This window comes from Heloderma suspectum, chromosome 7 (genome assembly GCF_057233095.1).
Source record: "Heloderma suspectum isolate Gila_16-S chromosome 7, 16-S_ref, whole genome shotgun sequence".
Taxonomy (NCBI): domain Eukaryota; kingdom Metazoa; phylum Chordata; class Lepidosauria; order Squamata; family Helodermatidae; genus Heloderma; species Heloderma suspectum.
In genome coordinates this window covers 987,484-1,008,507 of record NC_139464.1, presented here as the reverse complement: position 1 = coordinate 1,008,507, position 21,024 = coordinate 987,484, and the positions used below count along the sequence as shown (strand labels likewise).

General features: G+C 57.4%; 1 protein-coding gene across 13 annotated transcripts; it reads right to left on the bottom strand.

The window, feature by feature from the left end:
- Positions 1-543: 543 nt before the first annotated feature.
- Positions 544-17,964, bottom strand: DENND6B (DENN domain containing 6B). Of its 13 annotated transcripts, XM_084808768.1 has the most exons (20): positions 17,830-17,964; positions 17,701-17,739; positions 17,574-17,616; positions 17,079-17,191; positions 16,428-16,508; positions 14,491-14,596; positions 13,762-13,841; positions 13,553-13,615; positions 12,811-12,866; positions 8,327-8,449; positions 7,968-8,063; positions 7,772-7,866; positions 7,357-7,422; positions 6,929-6,993; positions 6,008-6,097; positions 5,671-5,724; positions 5,255-5,364; positions 3,359-3,461; positions 2,735-2,809; positions 544-1,190 (listed from the first exon to the last, which is right to left on the bottom strand). In XM_084808768.1, the coding sequence occupies exons 1-20, from the start codon at positions 17,935-17,937 to the stop codon at positions 1,068-1,070; spliced, it is 1,689 nt and encodes a 562-aa protein (XP_084664894.1). In that variant the 5' UTR covers positions 17,938-17,964; the 3' UTR covers positions 544-1,067. The 13 variants fall into 13 exon arrangements, with proteins under 13 accessions (XP_084664894.1, XP_084664886.1, XP_084664887.1 ...); XM_084808760.1 differs by having other exon boundaries at positions 17,701-17,964; XM_084808761.1 differs by having other exon boundaries at positions 17,574-17,739.
- Between the last annotated feature and the right edge of the window lie 3,060 nt (positions 17,965-21,024).

Below are 21,024 nucleotides of genomic sequence, written 5' to 3'. Positions count from 1 at the left end.
GGCCCCAGCTTCAAGGGGAGTCTGGCAGGCCGGCCAGCCAGCCCTGTTTACAAAAGCGGGATGCAAGTGCAGCAGGGGTGCAAGTGCAGCGGGGCTTCCGCCCAAACACTCCAGCAAACCCCCTTTCCTGCTGCCCTCCCCAAGACTATGCAGGGCAGGTGGAAGAGACAAGGAGACAGGCAAGCTCTGGAGGAAGCTTCCAGCCCCTTGGCACAAAGCCAAGTGCCTTTGCCTGTGTAATGGGGCCCACCCTCATGAAGAAGGAACTGCCAGCTCCAGTGCAGAGGAGCACAATCCACGGCTGGCCCAACCCAGGGGAAGGACCAACTCCTCCCCCCACCCCCAGAACCCCTGGCGTGCGCTGGTTGGGCTCCTGAGCACTCAGGGGCCTGCACAGGACAAGCCGAGTGTGTTCTGTCTTATCAGCCCTTGGCTAGGCCGCAAGATTGTGTGTCTGAAAATATTGATTCTTTTTGTATATCGCCTTGAACTAAGCTGGTGCAAAAAGACAATACATAAATCCCAAGGCAAATTGCACCAGTGAACGCTTCCAAAAAATTAACGTTTACTAGCTTATCTTGGGAACATAAAGTGTCACTGCACAGCAGGTACATGTACTCACACACACAGACACGTGTAACTGTCGGGAGGGAGGAGAAGGGCTGCTTCCCCACCCCCAAACAGGCCCAAGAACATGCTTGAAGTGCAGCAGGAGATGCCAGTCCAGGCAGTGCCCGAGTGGGTCGTGCAACAGCATGTGCGGTCAAGTCCTCTCTTCCGCACCATGGAGACATGGGGCCAAGACCCGCTCTGTGCTGAGGCCACCCTGTGGCCGGCCACCACTGCATGAGCCACGGGGCACAGAGGGGCCCCCCGCCCCAATAGTCAGCTGAGGTCTAGCAGGTATAAGAGCAGGTGTGGGAAAAGACTGCCCCCTCGAGGCAGCCCATCCAAAACACAGAATGCCACCGACTCAGCGGAGCCCAGGCAAGCGAGGGCATCGCAGGGAAAGCCCAGCACAGTGGGGGCAGCCACCTCATGGACGTGGCTCTGCTGGTGCGGGCTGCTTACTGGTGGCCCAGAACGGCCTGGAGATCTTCCGGCAGGGACCCGAGGATGGTGGCGATGCACTGGCCCACCTGCTGCAGCGTCTCCTCCTTCACAGGGAGCGGATGGCGCCTGGCTCGCACCTGCAAGGGACACCACAGTCAGCGGGCCGCGGCCTTGGCTCTCACCGTGCCTACGGAAGGAGAACCAGGCGTCCTGGGGTCCTGAGCAAGACTGCACTGCTTAGAACAGGGGTAGGCCATGTGCTGCCCACAGGCACCAATGTGGCCCCAGACCCCTTCCCTGGGGCTCACAGAGACACCCCTACTCCTCTCAATCTTTATTTTAGAAGTACATTTTTTATTTCCTTGCGGGCAGCTGGGATCGCCTCAACGGGACATGGGAGCCTCTGCCTGCTGCTGTCTTGACTTCCAGCGAATGCCCCAGGGCAGGTCCGTGGTGACCAGCCCACACCCAGGACAGCCATCGCATGGCTGTGCCCAGGACAGTTCCTCAGATTTTCAAACCCACCCACTGGCCCAAAAGCTTGCCTGCTCCTGGTGGAAAATGCTTTTGATAGACTGAAAAGGTGGTGCCTATTAAATGGGCAGCAGATTTTTATTAAAAGTCAAGAGTGTTTCCTAACACAGAGAGCGCAAGACAGCAGTTGGCCCCTCTTGAGAGACCCTTCCCCATCCCTGCCTTTGGCTGAGAAGGGGTCTGCCTCCAAAGTGCTGCCGGCTGCAGGATGGGCATGCGCCATCCAAAGGATGGACTCTTTTGCCTTCAGAATGCCTGCTTCTACCTCTATGCAAACTTCAATTGCACACGTCTCCCGAGTTTCCGACTCCAAGTGACTAGATGAGTCCTTCGCCCTAGTTTTTAATCTTCCTACTTAGGCAGATGCATTAGAAAAGCAGCACTCTGGCCAGCGGAAAGCTCCAGCATTCACAGGAAGAGCTCTAGTGCCCCCCCGTCCCAGACTCCCCCATCACCCGACTTCCTTGTCTCCACAGGCCTGAAGACTCAGATCCAGTCAGCCAACTAAGCCCCCTGCCTCTCTGGCTTCAAACAGGAGAGTTTGGGCCTAAAGGGCAACACCTGCTGGCCTGCAGCGCCAGACAAGAGGCTGGAAACGCAAGTGCAGCCCTCAGGAGACCACCACACACTGCTGCACAGAAGAAAGCCCTCGGAACTGAAGCTAGAACACAATATCCAGATGCCAAAGGACGGCAGAGCTTGCCCACTGCATGTAAATCAGCAGAATTAAGCAGTCAAGCCTTTTCACAGCATCCTAGAAAAGCTGGAAGGGAGCTCAGAGATCATTAGGTGAACCCCCTGCTCCATGCAGACTCTGCACTGCTGGGTGCAGCTAGAGAATCCCTGGCAGGCAGCCATCCAGCCTCTCCCGAAATACCTCCAGCAAAGGAGAACCGCCTCTCTCCCGTGGCAGAGTCTGTTCTACTGCTGGAGCTCTCACTGTTAGGCAGTTTCTCCTAAGGTTTAGCCAAAATCTGCTTCCCTGCAATTTCCACCTGCTGGTTCTAGTCCAGCGTTTGGGAGCAACAGAGAACACATCTGTTCCACCTTCTGCACGGCAGCTGTTCAGGCCTTTTTCAGGCTGCAGGGCGTGCACACAAACATACACACGGTTCTGCAGTGTCCACTGGGTGAGGAGCCAGCTTACCAGCTTCTCACGGAGCTTCAGCACGAGGTCAACCACCTCCACTTCCGACTTGTCCTTCATCCAGGCCCTCATGTTCTAGAGAAAGAAAGAGCAGCACACTGAGAGGAACCAGGTGGTGGGCTGTGCCAGCAAAAGGCAGATTATAGGGCTCTGGCCCATTTCTAGCGATCGCCCAGCACACCTGCGCGGAGTCTTACAAAGAACGCTGGGCCTGACCCAGGAAGCGAGGCACTTCGCTTGTTCCTAAGTGACCAGCAAACACACATTTGCTACGCCTTGACTCTTGACGAGGTCCCAAGAATGCACTTTTGCATTGTAAACACCACAGTGAGCCATGGAAATACCAGCCCAAAAACAAAGCAGCCCAGGCAGGGCTAACAGCAGGTAAGGGAGGCGGCAAAGCAGCCACGAGGCTGATCCGCCTTGGAGGCGCCAGTCTCAGAGGCGACTCTGCAGTAAGGCATGGCAGGACACCGGCAGCAGGCCTGGCACCAGCTGCTCCCACGGGCCAAGGAAACAGCACCCGAGGAAAGAGAGGATGCTGGGCTGCCCAAAGGCAGCTATGAGCGGAATGTCTCTCCCACCAAGCTGAAGACGAACGGGCCGGCACCCTCCCCTACACACCGCCTCACAGATGGCCTCCAGGTGCAGGGCCTCCAGCTTGTGCATCATCTCCCTGCTCCTCTGGCGGTACCAGCCGTCAAAGTTGGGTGATCTGAAGAATCGCCTGGCAGAGAGAGGAAGAGAGGTGTGGGAGTGAGGGGGATGCAAGCGAGGCCCTTGCTGCCAGCCCAGAGAGCCCAGCCAGAGGTCCTCAGCTTGGGCTGAATGAGTCCTGGCACAGTCTTCAGCAGCACCTGGCCAGATGCTTCTGGAAATTCACAAGCTGGCCAGATGTGAAATAGATGGCCAGGCCCCCTCTGCAACCTGTGGGGGCGGGGCGCAGTATCCCTGACCCTGGAAGCTCAACCCAGTGTCAACGCTAAGGAACTGGTGACAGACACAGTGGAGGGAAGCAAGCCGTGACGCCACAGCCCATTCACCTCCATGGAGCCAACATGCTAGAAATTACGCACAGGTCCAGTTATGCCTATAGCACCCTTGTCAAGCCAAGATGGCAGCAGAGACCACGGACCAGTTTCCATCCGCTCCCTCCACACCCCCCCAGTGAAAAGTGTCCTCGATTTTGTAAATGAGGTTATGCAGCACCAGCCCCTAAACGCTTACATCCCCCCTTCGTTCTCTCTCTCTCTCTCTCTCTCTCGCAAAAAGAGCCTGCTTCCTCCTACTCGATGGGGCCTTGTAGGCCCCTTCCAACCCTACTATTCTATGATTCTATACCCTGTCCATATTTTCACGAGTCACTAAGCCCCTCTTATTCCACTACTCCAGTGACCTCCAGGGGCAAAAGGTCTGGAGCCATCCTGAGAGAAACGGGGGGTGGGGGGGATTTCAAAGCACGTATGACGCTCCTGGCCTGCAGGAATGCAGCTGCTCGCAACCTGGCCTCAGCAGCCCCCATTTCTACTCCGATGGGGGTGGCCAGTTCTCACCTATCCCATGGCCGAAAGGCCTATCCATTCGGAAAAAGCACACGCCACAGCCCTTTTGGGATGGTACTGTTTTAAAATTGCCTGTGGGGTTTATTTATTAATTAAAAGATTTATAAACTGCTTTTCAGGGCAGTTGCCCTCATGAAGCAACACAAAATAATTATGTATAAACATGCACTAAATCAAAGGATCCACATTTTGCCATTTAGAAGGAGCAGTAAACATCATTACAACACATTAATAAAAAAGTGGATTCCTAAGGAGTTTTTTAAAGCCACCAGTGAAAGGGCCAAACCTCCTTGGGGGGCCAACACTGAAAAGGCCTTGTCCCCAGTACTGTCAGCCTAACCTATCTTCTCGATGGGTGAGAGCAGGGCCTCTGATGCTGATCTTAGAGCTCTGACAGGTTCGGGTAAATAGCTTGGTCCTAAACCTTTTAGGGCTTTTATGGTCCAAACCAGCACTTTAAACTGGGCCTGGAAACAAGTAGGCAGCCAGTGTAATTGGTACAGTATAAATGTTTGGCCCAACAAGCATTCTTGGCGTTGCATTCTGGGCCAAGGAAAGTTTCTCTACAATCTGTAAAAGGCAGCCCCACATAAAGCAGCACCTTTCAGCCTGGATACTAGCCTGGATACTAGAACACCTCTCACTCAGACAAGGCCTGCATCGTCCAGACAGGAGGTACCAGCAAAAGTGGGTAAAAAGCTGCACTCTTGGCCACCAGCGTTCAAAGGTTCCCCACCACATCTAGGTCATCAGGGAGCAACATTCTCCCCTGGTCTACTCCTTGACGTGCTAGCTATCCACATTCAGGGAACGTTTACGTGGAGCAGCTTTTAAATATGCGACCACCACCTCCATGATGAAGTGGTACAGCCCCTGCTAGAACTGTAGACCCCTGCTTCTTTTGAAGGGTAGTCCAGCTCTGACTTGTCTTCTGATCGCTGCATAGCACCAGGCCTACCTGTACAGGCCCATCCAGTCCCCCTTCAGCACACAGGTGAGTTGTGGCCCAGCGTGTTCAAGGGTCTTGAGAAAGTCCTCCTGATGGAAAGGGCGGATCTGAGGGGGATTCTGTGTGTGTGAGTGGAAGAGAGAGGGACGATGAGCAGATGCCTGCATAGACACGGCATTCACTTGGGGGGCAGTCTGATGCTTCATGACCATCCCTCCCCCAATGGAGGTTCCCCTGGCAAGACAACTGGGACTCCAGAAGCCAACAGCCTTGGGAAGAAGCCCCAATCCACAGAAAGCTGCTTCATCTACAGACGTTTCAACTGCCTGCAGGATGCCCCCGCCCGCCGAGCAGTGCCAAAGCACGATTCCCTCTGTGGACTGCGCCAGTGGAGGGAGCTCAGAGCAGCCTGGGAAATAACACACCTTCCATGGGGAGACAGCCCTTCGCAGAGGCATGAGGCTCGCCATGTAGTGTTCCTGGGGAAGCAGAGGAGGGGTCGGGGGCCAGACGAGCCCTTCAAAGGATGCAGAGGCTTGTCTGCTCCACCCTCAATAGCCCCCCCCACCCCCACAGCCCAGGCTGCTCACCAGGCAGGGCTGAGGCAGCACCAGAAAAGGGCACCGCCCGCCACACACATAAGCAAAAGGATGGAGCGGCATCAGAGCAGCTCCCTCCACAGGGGCAGCGGGGCAGGACGAGGCCGGGCGGCCAGCCTCTGGCATCAGAGGGGCGAGGCAGGCTGCTCCTCCCCCTACTCACCAGGGGGATAATGAAACTCTGCGTGAGCTCCAGGAGGTGGCGCCTCAGCAGGGCGCTCTGGACGTCGGATGAGCACTTCTTATGGATGCCCTGTGGGGATGCCAGGGGATGTCACCTGCACAGAGCGAACTGGCGGATGCCGCCCCCCGCCCGCCCGCGAGGCGAGGCGCTCACCCTCCTATCTGTCAGAGCAACTCCGTGGTGATTGGCCAAGGGCAGGAGCGACCAAGCGGCAGTGCTGTGGCACTTGTGAGGTCTTGGACGTGACCGCCGGCCAAGGCAGCCTCTCTTGGGACAAGGCCAGCCCACCAGTGCTGCTTCCAAGCTAGCAAGACCCCCTGGGCCAAAGGGGGAGGCTGTGCCCCCGCTGGCCAATGCTGCTGCCTCTCCATGCGCTTGCAAGCACCCTGCCTGGTTAGCACAGAGGAGCAGAACGCCTCAGAGGCTGGTTGGCCAGGGGGCCCATCCCTGTTAGGGCTGGCCTGGGGCCTGCCATCTTGCAGCGCACGGCCTCTGCCGCCCGAGGTCCCAGGCCTGGTCCCCGGCCTGAAACCCTGGAGAGCACGCTGGCTGGGGTTGAGGGGAGCTTAGTCCACCCCACCTGGAAGGCCCTAGGCTGGGAAGGCTGCTGCAGGCGATGCTGAGGCAGGGGGACCCAAGGCTCCCTGGCTCCCGAAGCCTTCAGCACAGCCCAGCTGCTCTGGCAGAAGAGAACCTGTGGAGCTTGCCTGGGGCATCCAACCTCCGGGCCACAAGCCTGGGTCATCCTTGGCCCAGGGAACCAGCTGACTGTGCCAGGGAGACCAGGCTGTTCCAGAGGGCTCCCTGGAAGTGCTTCAGACCAGCCATGCAAGACGTGCCACATTTCAGCCTCCCTGGCCCACTGCTGTTTACAGCCCTCCGCTGGTGGCTTCTGCTCACCTTCAAGAGTCTCTTGATCAGGGTCTTGTCCTTGTGCAAGAGCATTTTGTACGACGTGTAAAGTCCTGCATGCAGAGCAGGTGACAACAGAAGGGGAGAGGCCACCATGAGGGACAGAAAGCTCCTTCGCAGGCAGGGCACAGCAAGGCTTCTAAGACGCATGCGCGCGCGCATGGAAGTACTGCCCCAAGATTTCCCAAGGGCGCCTGAAAGCCGCCTGGGACAGATGGCGGGGAGCCCCTTGCGGCTGGCTGTTCTGCTGCATGATCCAGAACGGCTTCAGCGTCCAGCAGCAGAGTGCAGCACCCTGCAGTCTCTTGGAAGAGTTCAGCGAGTGGCTCCTGCAGGACGCAACTCGCTGCTCCTCAGGGATGGGCAGCCACCACTTAGGGAAAAGATAAACAGCCCTTCAAAGCCGAGCCTCTTACCTGGCTTGGCATCCAGTGTTTTCAGCTTGGTCAGTTTCTTCATCTTGACTTGCCTGGGCAAGTCCCCTGAGCAGAAACACAAAGCCTCAGCAGCGCCAGCCCCACGGCCTCACGGGGAGACTGCAGCCCAGCCCTTTCTGCAGCTGCGGCTTGGGCCAGTGCAGGAATCCTGCCTGACAGGGCGGGGGGCGCGCATGCTCCCTGCTGCAGGAGAAGGCAAGACCTGCACTGGCCCCCAGAGGCCCCTCTGCAGCAACTGTGGCTCTGGTTCTCTTGCCGCAGGAGCTGCCTCTCCTCTTGCCGTTGAACACAGTTGCCATTGGCTGCCTTCCTCTCTCCCCCTTCCTCCCAGTAGCCCACGGCTCCTCCGCCGGCAAGTGTTGCACAGACAGGCAGCCCCAAAGCATCTCATTACCGGCCATCTTGAGGTCCCCGAGACGAAGGACGTGGGGCCAGTGCTGCAGTGCCTTGATAAAGAAGGGGTTTGTGACACCCAGGACGACTCTCGGCCTGAGGAGGAGGAGGAGAGAGAGAGAGGAAGGAGGGAACCCTCAGCTGCCCCCATGCCATCTCCAGCAGCAGCACAGGGCCAGTCAGCCAAGGACACTTACGGGGCCTGGGTCCGTGTCGTGTACTCTTTGAATTCGCTGTCGTGGACGGTGAAGTATGGACGGTAGTCGCAACAGTAGTTGAGAGGAGCCAGGCACCTAGGGGAGGGAGAGGTGGGTCCCCGTTAGAAGGCCAGAGGGTGGTCCCTGTGCAGCAGGACGCTTCCCCAAACAGGTGAAGTGAGCCAACAGGGGCTGCTTGGGGAGAGAAGCTTGGCTCCAGGGCTCATCACCCCGGTCACACCAGGCAGGCTTCTTCTGCTGAGGCGCTCACGGAAATCTTCCCCAACACACACCCGCCACTTTGGAGACGGACAACAGGGCCTCAATGGGGCTGGACAGCAGCCACAGAACCTCCTTACCTGGTTAGGGCAAGCACCACCTCAGAGGAAGTGGCCGGTGATGGGGCCATGACAACCACGGGCTCCCCAAGCAGCATCAACTCCCACAGCAGCTGCACGTGGATCAGCACCGACTGGAAACATCTGCCACGAGAGCAGAGGCAGGAGTGGGCGAGGGGCAGGACGGCCCAGGCAAATAGCTCACAGCTGCCGCTGCGGCCCAGCCCAGTGGGGGCCAGGCATGAGACGGACCAGAGGCTGGTTCTCACAAAGCCCCCACTGGCCAGGCAAGGGTAACTGCAAGCTGAGAAGCACCCAGCAGGGCCACAAGGATCTCACTGCTGCAACGGATGAAGCAGGGAGGCCGTAGGGCCTGCAGGACCGAGGCAGCGGCCCAGGCCCTGAGGGCCGAGTCGCTGCTTGTGCTTCATGGCCGTGTTGCCAAACGCTGACGGCCGCCATTGCGCTGGACTGGGATGGAAGGGCTTCGTTTCAGCCTCAGAGAGGGAGCTGCACTCCAGGGGTTCAAATGGAGTAACAATGGACAAATGGGGTAACAATGGACGAAGGCTCATGCACTGCAAAGGAGAGAACAGCTCTGATAGCACCCAATAACAGTCTCCAGACACATGTAGGAAGAAAGCCAGACTATTAAGCACGTGGTCTTCAATGTCCATATACTAACGCCCAGAGTATGGGAAACAAACAGAATGAACTTGAACTCTTAATATGGGCTGGAAATTATGACTTGATAGATGTAACTGAGACTTGGTGGGATGACTCTCATGACTGGAATACAGCAACTGAAGGATATAACTTGTTCAAAAAGAACAGGAGGAACAGAAAGGGAGGTGGGGTTGCACTGTATGTGAAAAATACAAATCTCTGCACAGAAATACAGGAGGATGAGCTTGGTAGCCCCATCGAGAGCATCTGGGTTAAAATGAATGCAGCAAAGAATAAAAGGAACCTGGTGGTCGGAATCTACTACTGTCCACCCAGTCAAAGAGAAGATGGTCGACCAATGAAGCAGTTCCAACATATCAATGTCCTGGAACATTGGCGGTGGAAAAAGCACTTCATGCATTCGAACTGGACCTAGCGGGCAAACTGGTCCAGGTAACGTCAGACAACACCACTGTTGTCGCATACCTGAATAAGCAATGAGGTACCAAATTGCTTCCACTACTTGGCCTTATCCTCCAGATTTTCGATTGGTGCATACCCCGTCAAACTGGATTTGTAGTGATCCATGTCACTGGTGTTAACAATGTGCTGGCAAACCAGCTCAGTTGGACAATGCTGACCTCCCACAAATGGGAATTGAGCAGGGTTGTTCTCAACAACCTCTTCCAGTGCTAGGGAAGACTGGGGATGGATCTTCTCGATCATCCCAGAATGCAGGACACCGAATAATGGGCTCAAATTACAGGAAACCAGGTTCCGGCTGAGCATCAGGAAAAAATTCGTGACTGTTAGAGCAATACAACAATGGAACCCATTACCTAGGGAGGTGGCGGGCTCTCCCACACTGGAAGCATTCAAGATGAATCTGGTGGTCAGAGTCTACTACCAGCCACCCAATCAAGGAGAAGATGAGGATGAAACTTTGGAAAAGCAAACTGCCAATGTTTCAAGGAAGCATGATGTAGTAGTAATGGGAGACTTCAATTTCCCCGATATTTGTTGGGAGACAAATTCTGCAAAATATGCCCCCCCCCCAGGAATTTCTTCCTTGCTTGCTTGCTTACTTGCTTGCATTTATATCCTGCCTTTTTTTCCTCTTGCAAGGAACCCAAGGAGGCTTACATTATCCTCCTGCTCTCCATTTTATCCTCACAACAACAACCTTGTGAGGTAGGTTGGGCTGAGAGTCTGTGACTGCCCCAAAGTCACCCAGTGAGCTTCCATGGCTGAGTGGGGACTAGAACCCAAATCTCCCGGCTCCCAGTCCAACACTCTGGCCACTACACCACACTGGCTCTCTCTTGACTTGTGTGGTGGATAACTTCCACCTACAGAAAGTAGAGGGAGGAACTAGAGGATCAGCTATCCTTGACTTGATCCTAACCAACAGAGATGACTTAGTGGAAAAAGTAGCAGTTACAGGAACTCTGGGGGAAAGCGACCATGTGGTACTTGAGTTCTTGGTTCTAAGGGAAGCAAAAGCTGAGTGTAGTCAAACGCGTACCCTGGATTTTAGGAAAGATGATTTTAATAAACTCAGAACAATGATCAGTCAGGTCCCATCGCAAGCGACGCTAACGAGAAAAGGAGTCCAAGATGGGTGGGAGCTTTTAAAAAAGGAAATTCTCAAGGCACAATCACAAACCATTCCAACAAGAAGAAAAGGTGGAAGACAACAGAAGAAGCCAATGTGGCTTCACAAAAAGCTTAGAGATGACCAGAAAACAAAAAAGGACACATATAGGAAGTGGAAGGAAGGCCAAGCTACAAAGGAAGAGTACAGGCAGGTAGCACAGAATTGCAGGGATGGAGTCAGGAAGTGTACAGCTGAGAACGAGCTGAGGTTAGCGAGGGAGGCGAAAAGCAACAAAAAGGCTTTCTTCAGCTACATGCACAGCAAAAGACAAAGGAAAGAAATGGTGGTTGAGCTATTAAATAAGGATGGCAAAATGATAACAGATGACAAAGAAAGGGCAGAAGTGCTCAATTCCTATTTTGGCTCAGTCTTCTCCCAAAAGAAGATGAGCCCCCAGCAAAGGCCAAGTACAGGCTGAAGGGGCAGGATTGCAGCTTGAGATCGATAGGCATATGGTCAAGGAACACCTAATTCCTTTGAATGAGTTCAAATCTCCAGGGCCAGATGAACTGCATCCTAGAGGAATAAAGGAACTGGCAGAAGAACTCTCAAAACCGCTGTCTATTCTCTTTAAGAAATCATGGAGTTCGGGGGAAGTGCCAGATAACTGGAGGAGGGCTAATCATAGAATCATAGAATAGCAGGGTTGGAAGGGGCCTACAAGGCCATCGAGTCCAACTCCCTGCTCAGTGCAGGAATCCAAGTCAGAGCATCCCTGACAGATGGCTGTCCAGCCTCGTCTTGAAGGCCTCCAGTGTGGGAGAGCCCACCACCTCCCCAAGTAATTGGTTCCATTGTCGTATTGCTCTTACAGTCAGGACGTTTTTCCTGATGTTCAGCCGGAATCTGGCTTCCTGTCACTTGAGCCCATTATTCCGTGTCCTGCACTCTGGGATGATCAAGAAGAGATCCTGGCCTTCTTCTCTGTGACAACCTTTCAAGTACTTGAAGAGTGCTCTCATATCTCCCCTCAGTCTTCTCTTCTGAAGGCTAAACATGTCCAGTTCTTTCAGTCTCTCTTCATAGGGCTTTGTTTCCAGTCCCCGGATCACCTTCCTGCCTGTTAGAGCAATACGACAATGGAACCCATTCCCTCGGGAGGTGGGGGGCTCTCCCACACTGGAGGCCTTCAAGACGAGGCTGGACAGCCATTTGTCAGGGATGCTCTGACTTGGATTCCTGCACTGAGCAGGGGGTTGGACTCAATGGCCTTGTAGGCCCCTTCCAACCCTACTATTCTATGATTCTATGACTCAGCTGGATTTCGTCACCTTCCCCATCTGGGGAAGGTGACAGAGAAGCAAAGTGACTCAGTCACATCTCACTCACTGTCCCATCCCCCCACCCTTCTGAAGGGACAGGGCTTTGCGGAAGGGTGGGCCTCACTTGGGGACTGTGGGCGGGCCAAATCTGGCCCATGGGCTGGAGGTTCCCCATCCATGTGTTAAAGTTGCAATATGGTCCAGGTGCCTGCCATGGAAGTGTCCGACCAGTTGCATGTTAATCAGGATGGCTCCCCCCCACCCCAGGAAATGTAACGGAGGAAGTCAAGGAATCCATTTTACTGCTGACTGACACCTTGTATACCTTCTAACATTCTAAGCTGAGCCCCACCTGAAACGGCAGGAGGGGAGACATCCTTGTCTTTATGTTAATTTCAGCTCAAAAGTAGGATCAGGGAGGGGACAATGGCCCTTTGGAGTCTTTTGCTCCATAAGACGCCTCGCAGGGTAACAGCTGGAGCCAGAGGGGGGGCTCAGAGGCCTCCCAGGAAGGACCCCTGCACCCGCCCAAGCCCCACAGAGCTGCTGTTCGCTTTGCCTCCCTGGAACAAAGCAACCTCCCAGCAGAAGGCCACGGCAGTCCTTGCTCCAGGAAGCTGGATGCAGAGCCAGGTCTGATGGAGACATCAGCTCCCCAGACCCATCAGCGCTTTCTGAAGCAGCCCGGCCCCACTGCCTCGCTCAGCCTCTTGCTGCCAAGGCAGGGCCCCTCGGCTGCTGGGGAGGATCCCTGGCCAAGCGCCCTGAGAAACCTCAGAGGGCAGGGAGGAGGAGGCGCCCCACCTCCACGCACTCCTGAATCATCCCAGTGTCACCTTGTGCTCTTGGCAACACTGCCGAGCCTCCCAGACTTTTTCCTTGCAGGAGTGTTTTTGGGGGCTGGAGGGCACAGCACTCACCTGAAGAGATCCAGTTCATAGACACTAGGGAGGGTTAGCGGGGCTGGCAAGAGGTTCTGCGCAGGGAAGGACAGAAAGGTGGTCAGTCGCCTAGCTAGAAATGCCCACCACACAGAGACGCAGATTCAGACACGTGCTTCAAATGCAACATTAAGGCTCCACCCAGATCACAAGGCTTCTACCCAGAAGACACTTTGGCTGCCAAAGAAATCCCACCAGTTTCAGTAGCACTTAGGGAGAAGCGCACTAGGGCTCACGGCCTGGGTAGCATACAGGGAAAATGTTAGATGCTTAGGACCTCTACCCTGGAGGGGCACAATCCCACAGCCCCAAAGCTACCTGTTTCCACCCAAGCAGAAACTAACCCATGGTTAGTTCAAGCCTTGAAGAAAATCAACGGGCTCTCCAAGGACATCCAAGTGGGGCACGGAGGCTACGGTGGCACCCAGGGGAACTCAGCTCCAAAGGAGCCACATCTTACACCCCACCTGGGTCCAACGTGCCACAGCACTGCTCTGCAACCTTAGCACGGACTCTCAGAGTACAGGGCGCCAGTCACAGTCAACTGGAGCTCCAGCCCAGGGCCTGTGTGTGCCCCAGCATTCCAGGTAGGCCTCTCCTGCACGCTGCAAGCAAGGAGGAGACGGCGCCCTTGGCCTCCTCTAGGCAAAATGGCAACGATCTTGCCGGGGTGAAAAAGAACATCTCGGCAGCCCCCTCCCCAATTCCAGATGGCCCTCACCTCTGGATTTGGGGGGTTGACAGGACTGGAGCCAGGCTTGTCCACCCGGGAGGGAATCCTCACCTGCGCCACAATGAGCAACAAAGGAAGTGGGTTTCTTTTCCCAAGAGTGCAGCAGCACTTGGAGAACCCCAGAGAATGAGTGCCCTGGAGACCCCCCCTGCCTTCCCCCCCTGCACCTCTGGGAGCAGAGCCTCTTCACCAGGTACCTGAATGACAACACCCATCACCGGGAGGTTCAGCGCCTGGCCAGGTACAGGGGGGGGCCACTGATCGATTTCGCTGCACACTGAAAGAGACAAAGAAGTCGGGGGGCAGCACTCTTCAAAGCCCCAGACTCTCCCGCCCACATGGCAGCTCCTTCCCTTGCTGCTGCCCCCCGCCCCGCAGCATAGCCCAGCTAAGGTCCACGCGTCACAGAAGCACAGATGAGACTGCTGGCCATCAACAGCCATCATTCCACGATCGTGCCAAAGCTGCTGCAGGAGGCGAGGAGGTTCTTCCCATGACAGGCCGAGAAGGGCAGGCCTCAAATGCCAAGGCCCAGACTGCCCATCCCACAGGAAGCCGAGAACCTCAAGGAGGAGCCTGCTTGTGAGGGGAGTGGCGGAGGGGCGGGAGTGACGCTCTTGCTAAGCCTGCTGTCCCCTCGATTGCCTCACAGCTGCCAGCTGGGACCATCACTCATGCAAAGCCAGGACGCAGAGGCCTTGGACATGACAACCACATGAGGCAGCCACCCAAACTGCATCCAGCTGGTAGTGGGAGGTGCGGGCAGGGCTGCTGACTGAGGAGCTGCTTGCTACTATCGAATCTGGGGGGACGGAAGCGGGGAGAAAGAGAAGGCAAAGGTCCTGGGACGGAATCCACAGAGGGGACGCTTTTCTCTGTCAATCCAAGCTGTGCCCCTCAGGGCTCCCCAAGGGCTAGCTTCTCACCTGCCTCCAGGCACGGGTCCAGCTTGTCAAAGTACTCAGGTGCAATGAGCTCCAGCAGAGACCGGAAGAGATTCACGTAGGGGAGGCGAGATACCAGGACCAGAGACTGAAAGAGACACAAATCCTGCTCTATGAACAGCTGCCCACCCGGCAAAGCTTCCTGGCCTGTGGCCCCCAGCAGGTCTTTGGGGTGCTATCATGCCACACACATACGTTGTCCTGTTGCACTGTGCTGCTTGCCCTCTGCGCCCTGCGTGCATAGAATCATAGAATAGTAGGGTTGGAAGGGGCCTACAAGGCCATCGAGTCCAACCCCCTGCTCAATGCAGGTTTCCAAGTCAGAGCATCCCTGACAGATGGCTGTCCAGCCTCATCTTGAACGCCTCCAGTATGGGGGAGCCCACCACCTCCCTAGGGAATTGGTTCCATTGTCGTACTTCTCTAACAGTCAGGAAGATTTTCCTGATATTCAGCTGGAATCTGGCTTCCTGTAACTTCAGCCCATTATTCCATGTCCTGCACTCCGGGATGCAATTAGCATTCTTGCTTTATTACATTTCTGTACAGTCCAGTAGCCGAAGCTCGTTCTTTTGCAGGTCATGTGCTGTCTCTGCTCCCAAGAACAAAGGAGGCAGAAAAAGCCACACTCTCGGCCGCACCATCTCCTCATCCTCCTCGCCTGCCCAACCATTTGAGGCTCGACAAGCTCAGCCTGGGAGGCTGTGGTCACAGCCAACCATTGACCTGCTTCTCCCTTGCCCACCCCCAACGCCCGGTGGCTTGAACTGGATCCCCCTTCCATCATCCCATTTGCAAGCCAGACTTTGGGATTTGGAGCTCTGCACAAAGGATGTCCCTCCAGCCATAGGAAAGGAGAGTCCTTCTCAAGTTACAGCAAGCCACATTCCAGCTGAACATCAGTAAGAACTTCCTGACTGCTAGAGCAATACGGCAATGGAACCAATTCCCTAGGGAGGTAGTGGGCTCTCCCACACTGGAGGCATTCAAGATGAGGCCCGACAGCCATCTGTCCGGGATGCTGTGAGTTGGATTTCTGCAGGGAGCTCGACTTGATGGTCTTATATGCTGCTTCCAACCCTGCTATTCTATGATTCTTCTCCCTACTGGCCACCTTAAAAGCCTGGGCTTGTAAGCAGTGGCCCCATTCGGACTCGGTGGGGGGAGCACAGAGGTCATGAAGGATCTTGCTGTGGCCTGGGGGTGGTGCTCACCTTCTAAAGCAGAGGAGGCTTCAAAACCCTTCAGGCAAGTTGCCCCTGCGCTATGTCCTCTTTGAAGCCCTCAATTGGCCTTTCAAGTATCTAGGTAGCCTTTGGGGATAATTGGGGGGGGGGGGGGGATAGATAATTGAATTTCTTCAATTGCATCTTTTTATGTCTAGATTATTTAACTGCTGTCAATTTACTGAGACTCTCCTTTTGAGTGACTCTCTGGAAAGATGCAAAAAGCGGTGTGAGAGATCGATGTAGTCTCCTCGTATCCGTATCTCTCCTCTCAGCCACCTGTGTTTTGCTTTTTCCATTTTTTAAAAAATAAGATTGACAGGCCAGAGCTAGCTTGTTTCGCCTAACATTTCAATGTCACAACAGGTTTGCTCATTGGCAAGATCAGTAATTCTCTGCAAAAGCTTGCTTGGTCAGCCCGTGGACTCGCTTTGCTACACCACAATCTGTGGGTCTCATGCAAGTTTTGTGAATGGCCCACAAACCCAGAGAAGCGAGTGGAGGAGCACGGAGAACAAGAGACAGTAGCGTTTGAGCATGACTGTCTTTCATTCAGTCTGCCCGAGTCAGGCATGCGCACACATGTGCACTCATCCAACCCACTTGGTGGCCTCGTTACAAAACACCAACTGTAGTCGTGCACAGAAACGGACGGTTACGGCCAGCTCGAGGCTTCTGTGTCACATCACTCACCTTCTGGAAATAGCCTCTCTTCACAGAACTGTCTTTGACTTGCCGGAAGTACACGTAGCCAAAGTAATGAGCTGACTCCCGCTGTATGGGAGAAATAGAAATGACTGGAACTCTGCCCACCTCCAGCACCAGTCCCAAGTACACCTGGGTCCCAATCCCAGGTTGCCCTGTAGGGATGACCCCAAAGTTGTAACGCTCTAGAGCCCCCTTGTTTTCCGCAGAAACTCACTACTCACATTAAGAGACACGATGAGTGCCTCTAACCCACAACCATGGCTGAGTTCAGCAGCCGGGGGGTGGGGGACACAGGGTTTCCGAGAGGGTTAATCCACATACAGCTCAGCTTATGCATCACCGGGCGTCTATGGAGGGAGAACGCTCTCATCCAGGAGAAAGGCTCTTTAGGACTTAGCTGGGACCAGAACCACCGAAGAGCAGTTGGGGATTAAGAGGTGGCACCTCCCCGCCACGCACAATTCCAAGTCTGCGCGCTGCGTGTCGCAGGCGTGGCCCACCCAACCCCGTCGCTCTTCGGGGGCTGGTGCCCTGGCAGCGCCTGTCTTTTGGACCTCAGAGGCGCTGCTGGGAAGCATTTCCAGCTGACTAGCACGGATGATGCGTGAACCCCAGTACCAGGCTGCTGCAACTAACCTGCAACGATACTGGGGCTGCCACGTTATATTCAAAGTCATCCCCAAGCAAGACACTTTGCTGCCCCCCAGACTGACGGAAACGGAAGCTGAACTGGGTGTCTCCTAGGCTCCCTGGGGCAGACGGAGACAAGGCGTGAAGACCCCGACGAGGCGGAGCGGCTGCTGAGCGGGGGCGCGGGCCGCCCCTCCGCCCCGCGCCCACGCCGCCCCGCAGGCTGCCCGCGGGCTGCCCGGCGCCCGGAGGGCACGAGCTCCCGGCTCCCCTCCGCTGCAGCGCCCGGGAGAAGCGCGCCCTGCGGGAGAGCCGCCCCCGCCCCGCCCCGCCCCGCCCCGCCGTCCGCCGAGGGCCGCCCGCGGCGCCGGCACCCAGGCCTCGGGCCGGGAGAAACCTGCTCCCCATCCAGCTGCGCCTCCTCCGGGTCCGGGTCCGGCTCAGCGCGGAGGTCCTCGGCGAGGAAGCGCTCGGCGTCCCCCCGCCCGCCCGCCCGCCTACCCGAGTAGGAGTCCGGGAAGGCCAGGTGGCAGATGCTCGTCTTCTGCAAGGCAACACGAGAGCGGCGCGGCGTCAGGCGAGCCGGCGGGCGGGCGCCGGCCGGCCGGCCCGCCCGGGGGGCGCCTACCTCTTTCTCGGCCAGCGCGCAGTCCGGCGGGAACACGAGCTGCAACGGAGCACACGAGGGAGGGCCGTCAGAGGCGCCGGCCGAGCCCGGGCCGCGGGCCGGCGGGGCGCGCGCGGGCCGGGCCCCTACCTCCAGGGCCTGCCCCAGCTCGAGGTCGAAGGTCACGGCGCAGACGCACTCCAGCCAGGCCGAGAGCCGTCCCCAGGGCCGCGCCGGCCGGCAGCCCGGGGCCTCCATCGCGACGGCAGCGCCCCCCAGCGCCCCGCCCCTTCCGCCGCGCCCGCGCGCAGCGAGGCGCGGCGAGCTGCCGAGCAGCGCCCCCGGCGGCGCCCGCCGGGAGGCCCCCGGCGAGGAAGGCCCGCCCGCGCCCCCACGGCGTCGCCCCGCTGCCCTGGCCGGGGGACGCCGCCAGCCGTGGCCGACGCCTCCGGAGCGCCCCAGGGCGGGCGGCTGGTGCGCGGGCCCGCCCACGCCGCGCCCTCTGCCCGCAGCAGCCCGACTGGGCGCCCGCCCGGGCCGGCCAGCGCGAGGCGCCCGCTCCCGCCGCCGGCCCCAAGCGCCCGGGAGCAGGAGCTCGCCCGCCCGTTCGCCGAGGCGCCCCCGCCGGCCGGCGGCCTCCTGGCGCCCTCCCCGCCGGGGGCGCCGAGGGGGGCAGGCGCCGGGACGCGCTCGGCGCGCAGCGCTCCGCCCGGTGCGCCGCCCCGCCCCGCCCCGCGAGAATCGCGCCGGGGGCGAGCGCGACTCAGGCTCGCCTTGCGCTCGGGAGGCGGCCGCCTCGGGCCGGCGGCGCCAGGCGGAGGGCGGGGCGGGCGCGCGCCGAGGGCCTGCGGCAGAGCCCCCGGGGCGGGCACTCGCCCCCTCCCGCGGGGCGGGCCGCGCGCTCGCCTGCGGCCCGCGTCCAAGCGAAGCTTCGGCCCGGCGCGGCCCGCGGGCGCCGCCTTCCCGAGGGCGCGCCTCTCCGGGCGCGCGGCTGGGGCGGCCCGCTGCGCCTTCCAGGTGCGCAGCCCGGCCAGCTGCTTCCGCCTTGCGACGTGTTTTGACTAGGATCGGCGTGGGGCGCACAACCGCCCCGCGAGGTAGGCCGCCGCCTTCGCCTCCCGGGCACGGCGCATGCGCTCGCCTGGCCCCGCCTCCTTCTCTTCCGGGCCGCCGCCATTTTGGAGCCGGAGCGGCCGCCGTGGCCGACCAGCCAATCCCGGCCTGGGCAGCGTCCCCGCCCGCAAGGACGCCCGCTCCGGGGGCTGCCGCCGGTAAGGGGGAGCGCGCCGCGACCCGTGGCCGGCGAGGGGGCCTCCGAGGGCGGCGGGCGGGGTGCCCCTCCGGCCGGCCGCCGTCCCCTGCCGTGGTCCTCGCGGGCGCCGCGGAAAGCCGCCAGGCCCTCCTGGGCCCCTCGTGGGGTCGTTGCCTAGCCGCCCACGGGGGCACCCTGGTCCGCCCCCGAACATCTTCGGCGGCGCAGCTGGGCGGCCTGTAGCCATCCGGATCAGATCGCCGGCGCGAGTTTGCCTAACCCCCGTCAGAGCCGTCCCAGCGCGGGCCGCCCCGTGTCCTGGGTGGCGAACTCCGTATCCGCTGCGTGGGAAGGGCGTGTTTTTCTCTGCCCTGAATCGCCCCCCGGTCAGCTTCATGGGGCGACCCCGCTGGGATCATGTGTTACGGGGGAGAGAGAAAAACGCGGCCTTATCCACATTCTTCGCACCTTGCATAATTTTGTAGACCTCTGCCCCGTCTGCCTCACTCACTTTTTCCCCTAAACTAAACGGTCCCAGATATGGTAACCTTTCCTTGTAGGGAAGTTGCTCTGTGAGAACATGAGAAAAACCCTGATGCTGGATCAGACGGAGTTCCATCTAGTCCAGTTCACACAGTGGCCGGCCGAATACCCAGGGAAGACGCACTATTAGGACATGAATCATAGAATAGCAGGGTTGGAAGGGGCCTACAATGCCATCGAGTCCAACCCCCTGCCCAATGCAGGAATCCAGGTCAGAGCATCCCTGGCAGGTGGCCGTCCAGCCTCGTCTTGAAGGTCTCCAGTGTGGGAGAGCCCACCGCCTCCCTAGGGAATGGGTTCCATTGTCGTATTGCTCCAACAGTCAAGAAGTCTCTCCCGACCTGAGCCCATTCTTCCGTGTCCTGCACTCTGGGATGATCGAGAAGAGATCTTGGCCTTCCTCTCTGGGACAGCCTTTCAGGTACTTGAAGAGTGCTATCATATCTCCCCTCAGCCCTCTCTTCTCAAGGCTGAACATGCCCAGTTCTTTCAGCCTCTTCTCATGGGGCTTGGTTCCAGTTCCCTGATCATCTTTGTTGCCCTCCTCTGAACCCTCTCCAGTTTGTCTGCATCCTTCTTAAAGTGTGGCGCCCAGAACTGGACTCAGTACTCCAGATGAAGCCGAACCAGTGCTGAGTAGAGGGGAACTAGTACTTCCCGGGATTTGGAAGCAATGCTTCTGTGAATGCAGCCCCAAATAGCATTGGCTTTTTTTGCAGCCTCATCACCTTGTTGGCTCATATTCAGCTTGTGATCGACAACAATGCCAAGATCCTTCTCGCTTGTAGTGTGGTTGAGCCACGTATCCCCCATCTTGTAACTGTGCATTTGGTTTTTTTCTAGATGCAGAACTTGGCATTTATCCCTCTTAAATGTCATTCTGTTGCTTTCTGCCCAGCGCTCCAGTCTATCCAGACCACTTTGAAATTTGTTTCTGTCTTCCAAAGTATTAGCTATCCCGCCCAATTTGGTGTCATCTGCAAATTTGATCAGCATTCCCTGCACCTCCTCCTCCAAGTCATTAATACAAATGTTGAAGAGCACTGGGCCCAGGACTGAGCCCTGCGGTACCCCCCTCGTTACCTCTCCCCAGTTTGAGAAGGTCCCATTGAGAAGCACTCTTTGAGTCCGATTCTGTAGCCAACTGTGGATCCACCGGATCGTTGTTTCGTCTAGCCCACTTTGAGCTAGTTTGCTCATCAGGAGATCATGGGGCATGAGTGGAACAGTACCCTCCTGCTCATGTTTGAGAAATGTGCACAGAAATGTGTATGTTTCAGTTTGAAATGTGTACTTTTCCCATTTGAACAAGCTGTAAAGAAGATTGAAAACAAACATGGGAGTGAGGTGAAATGAACCTGAAACTGCTTTTTGGAGAATTTTTGGGAGCTCGAAAATGGTTGGTTTTTCCATTTCTATCTAGCACAGCTATACTAAACTAAGATGAGCTATGAAGCATGCTAAGAAGAGAGGAAGAGCTGTGCTGGATCAGACCCAGGCTATGTAGTCTAGCATTCTATTCCCACAGTGGCCAACCAGATGCCCTTTGG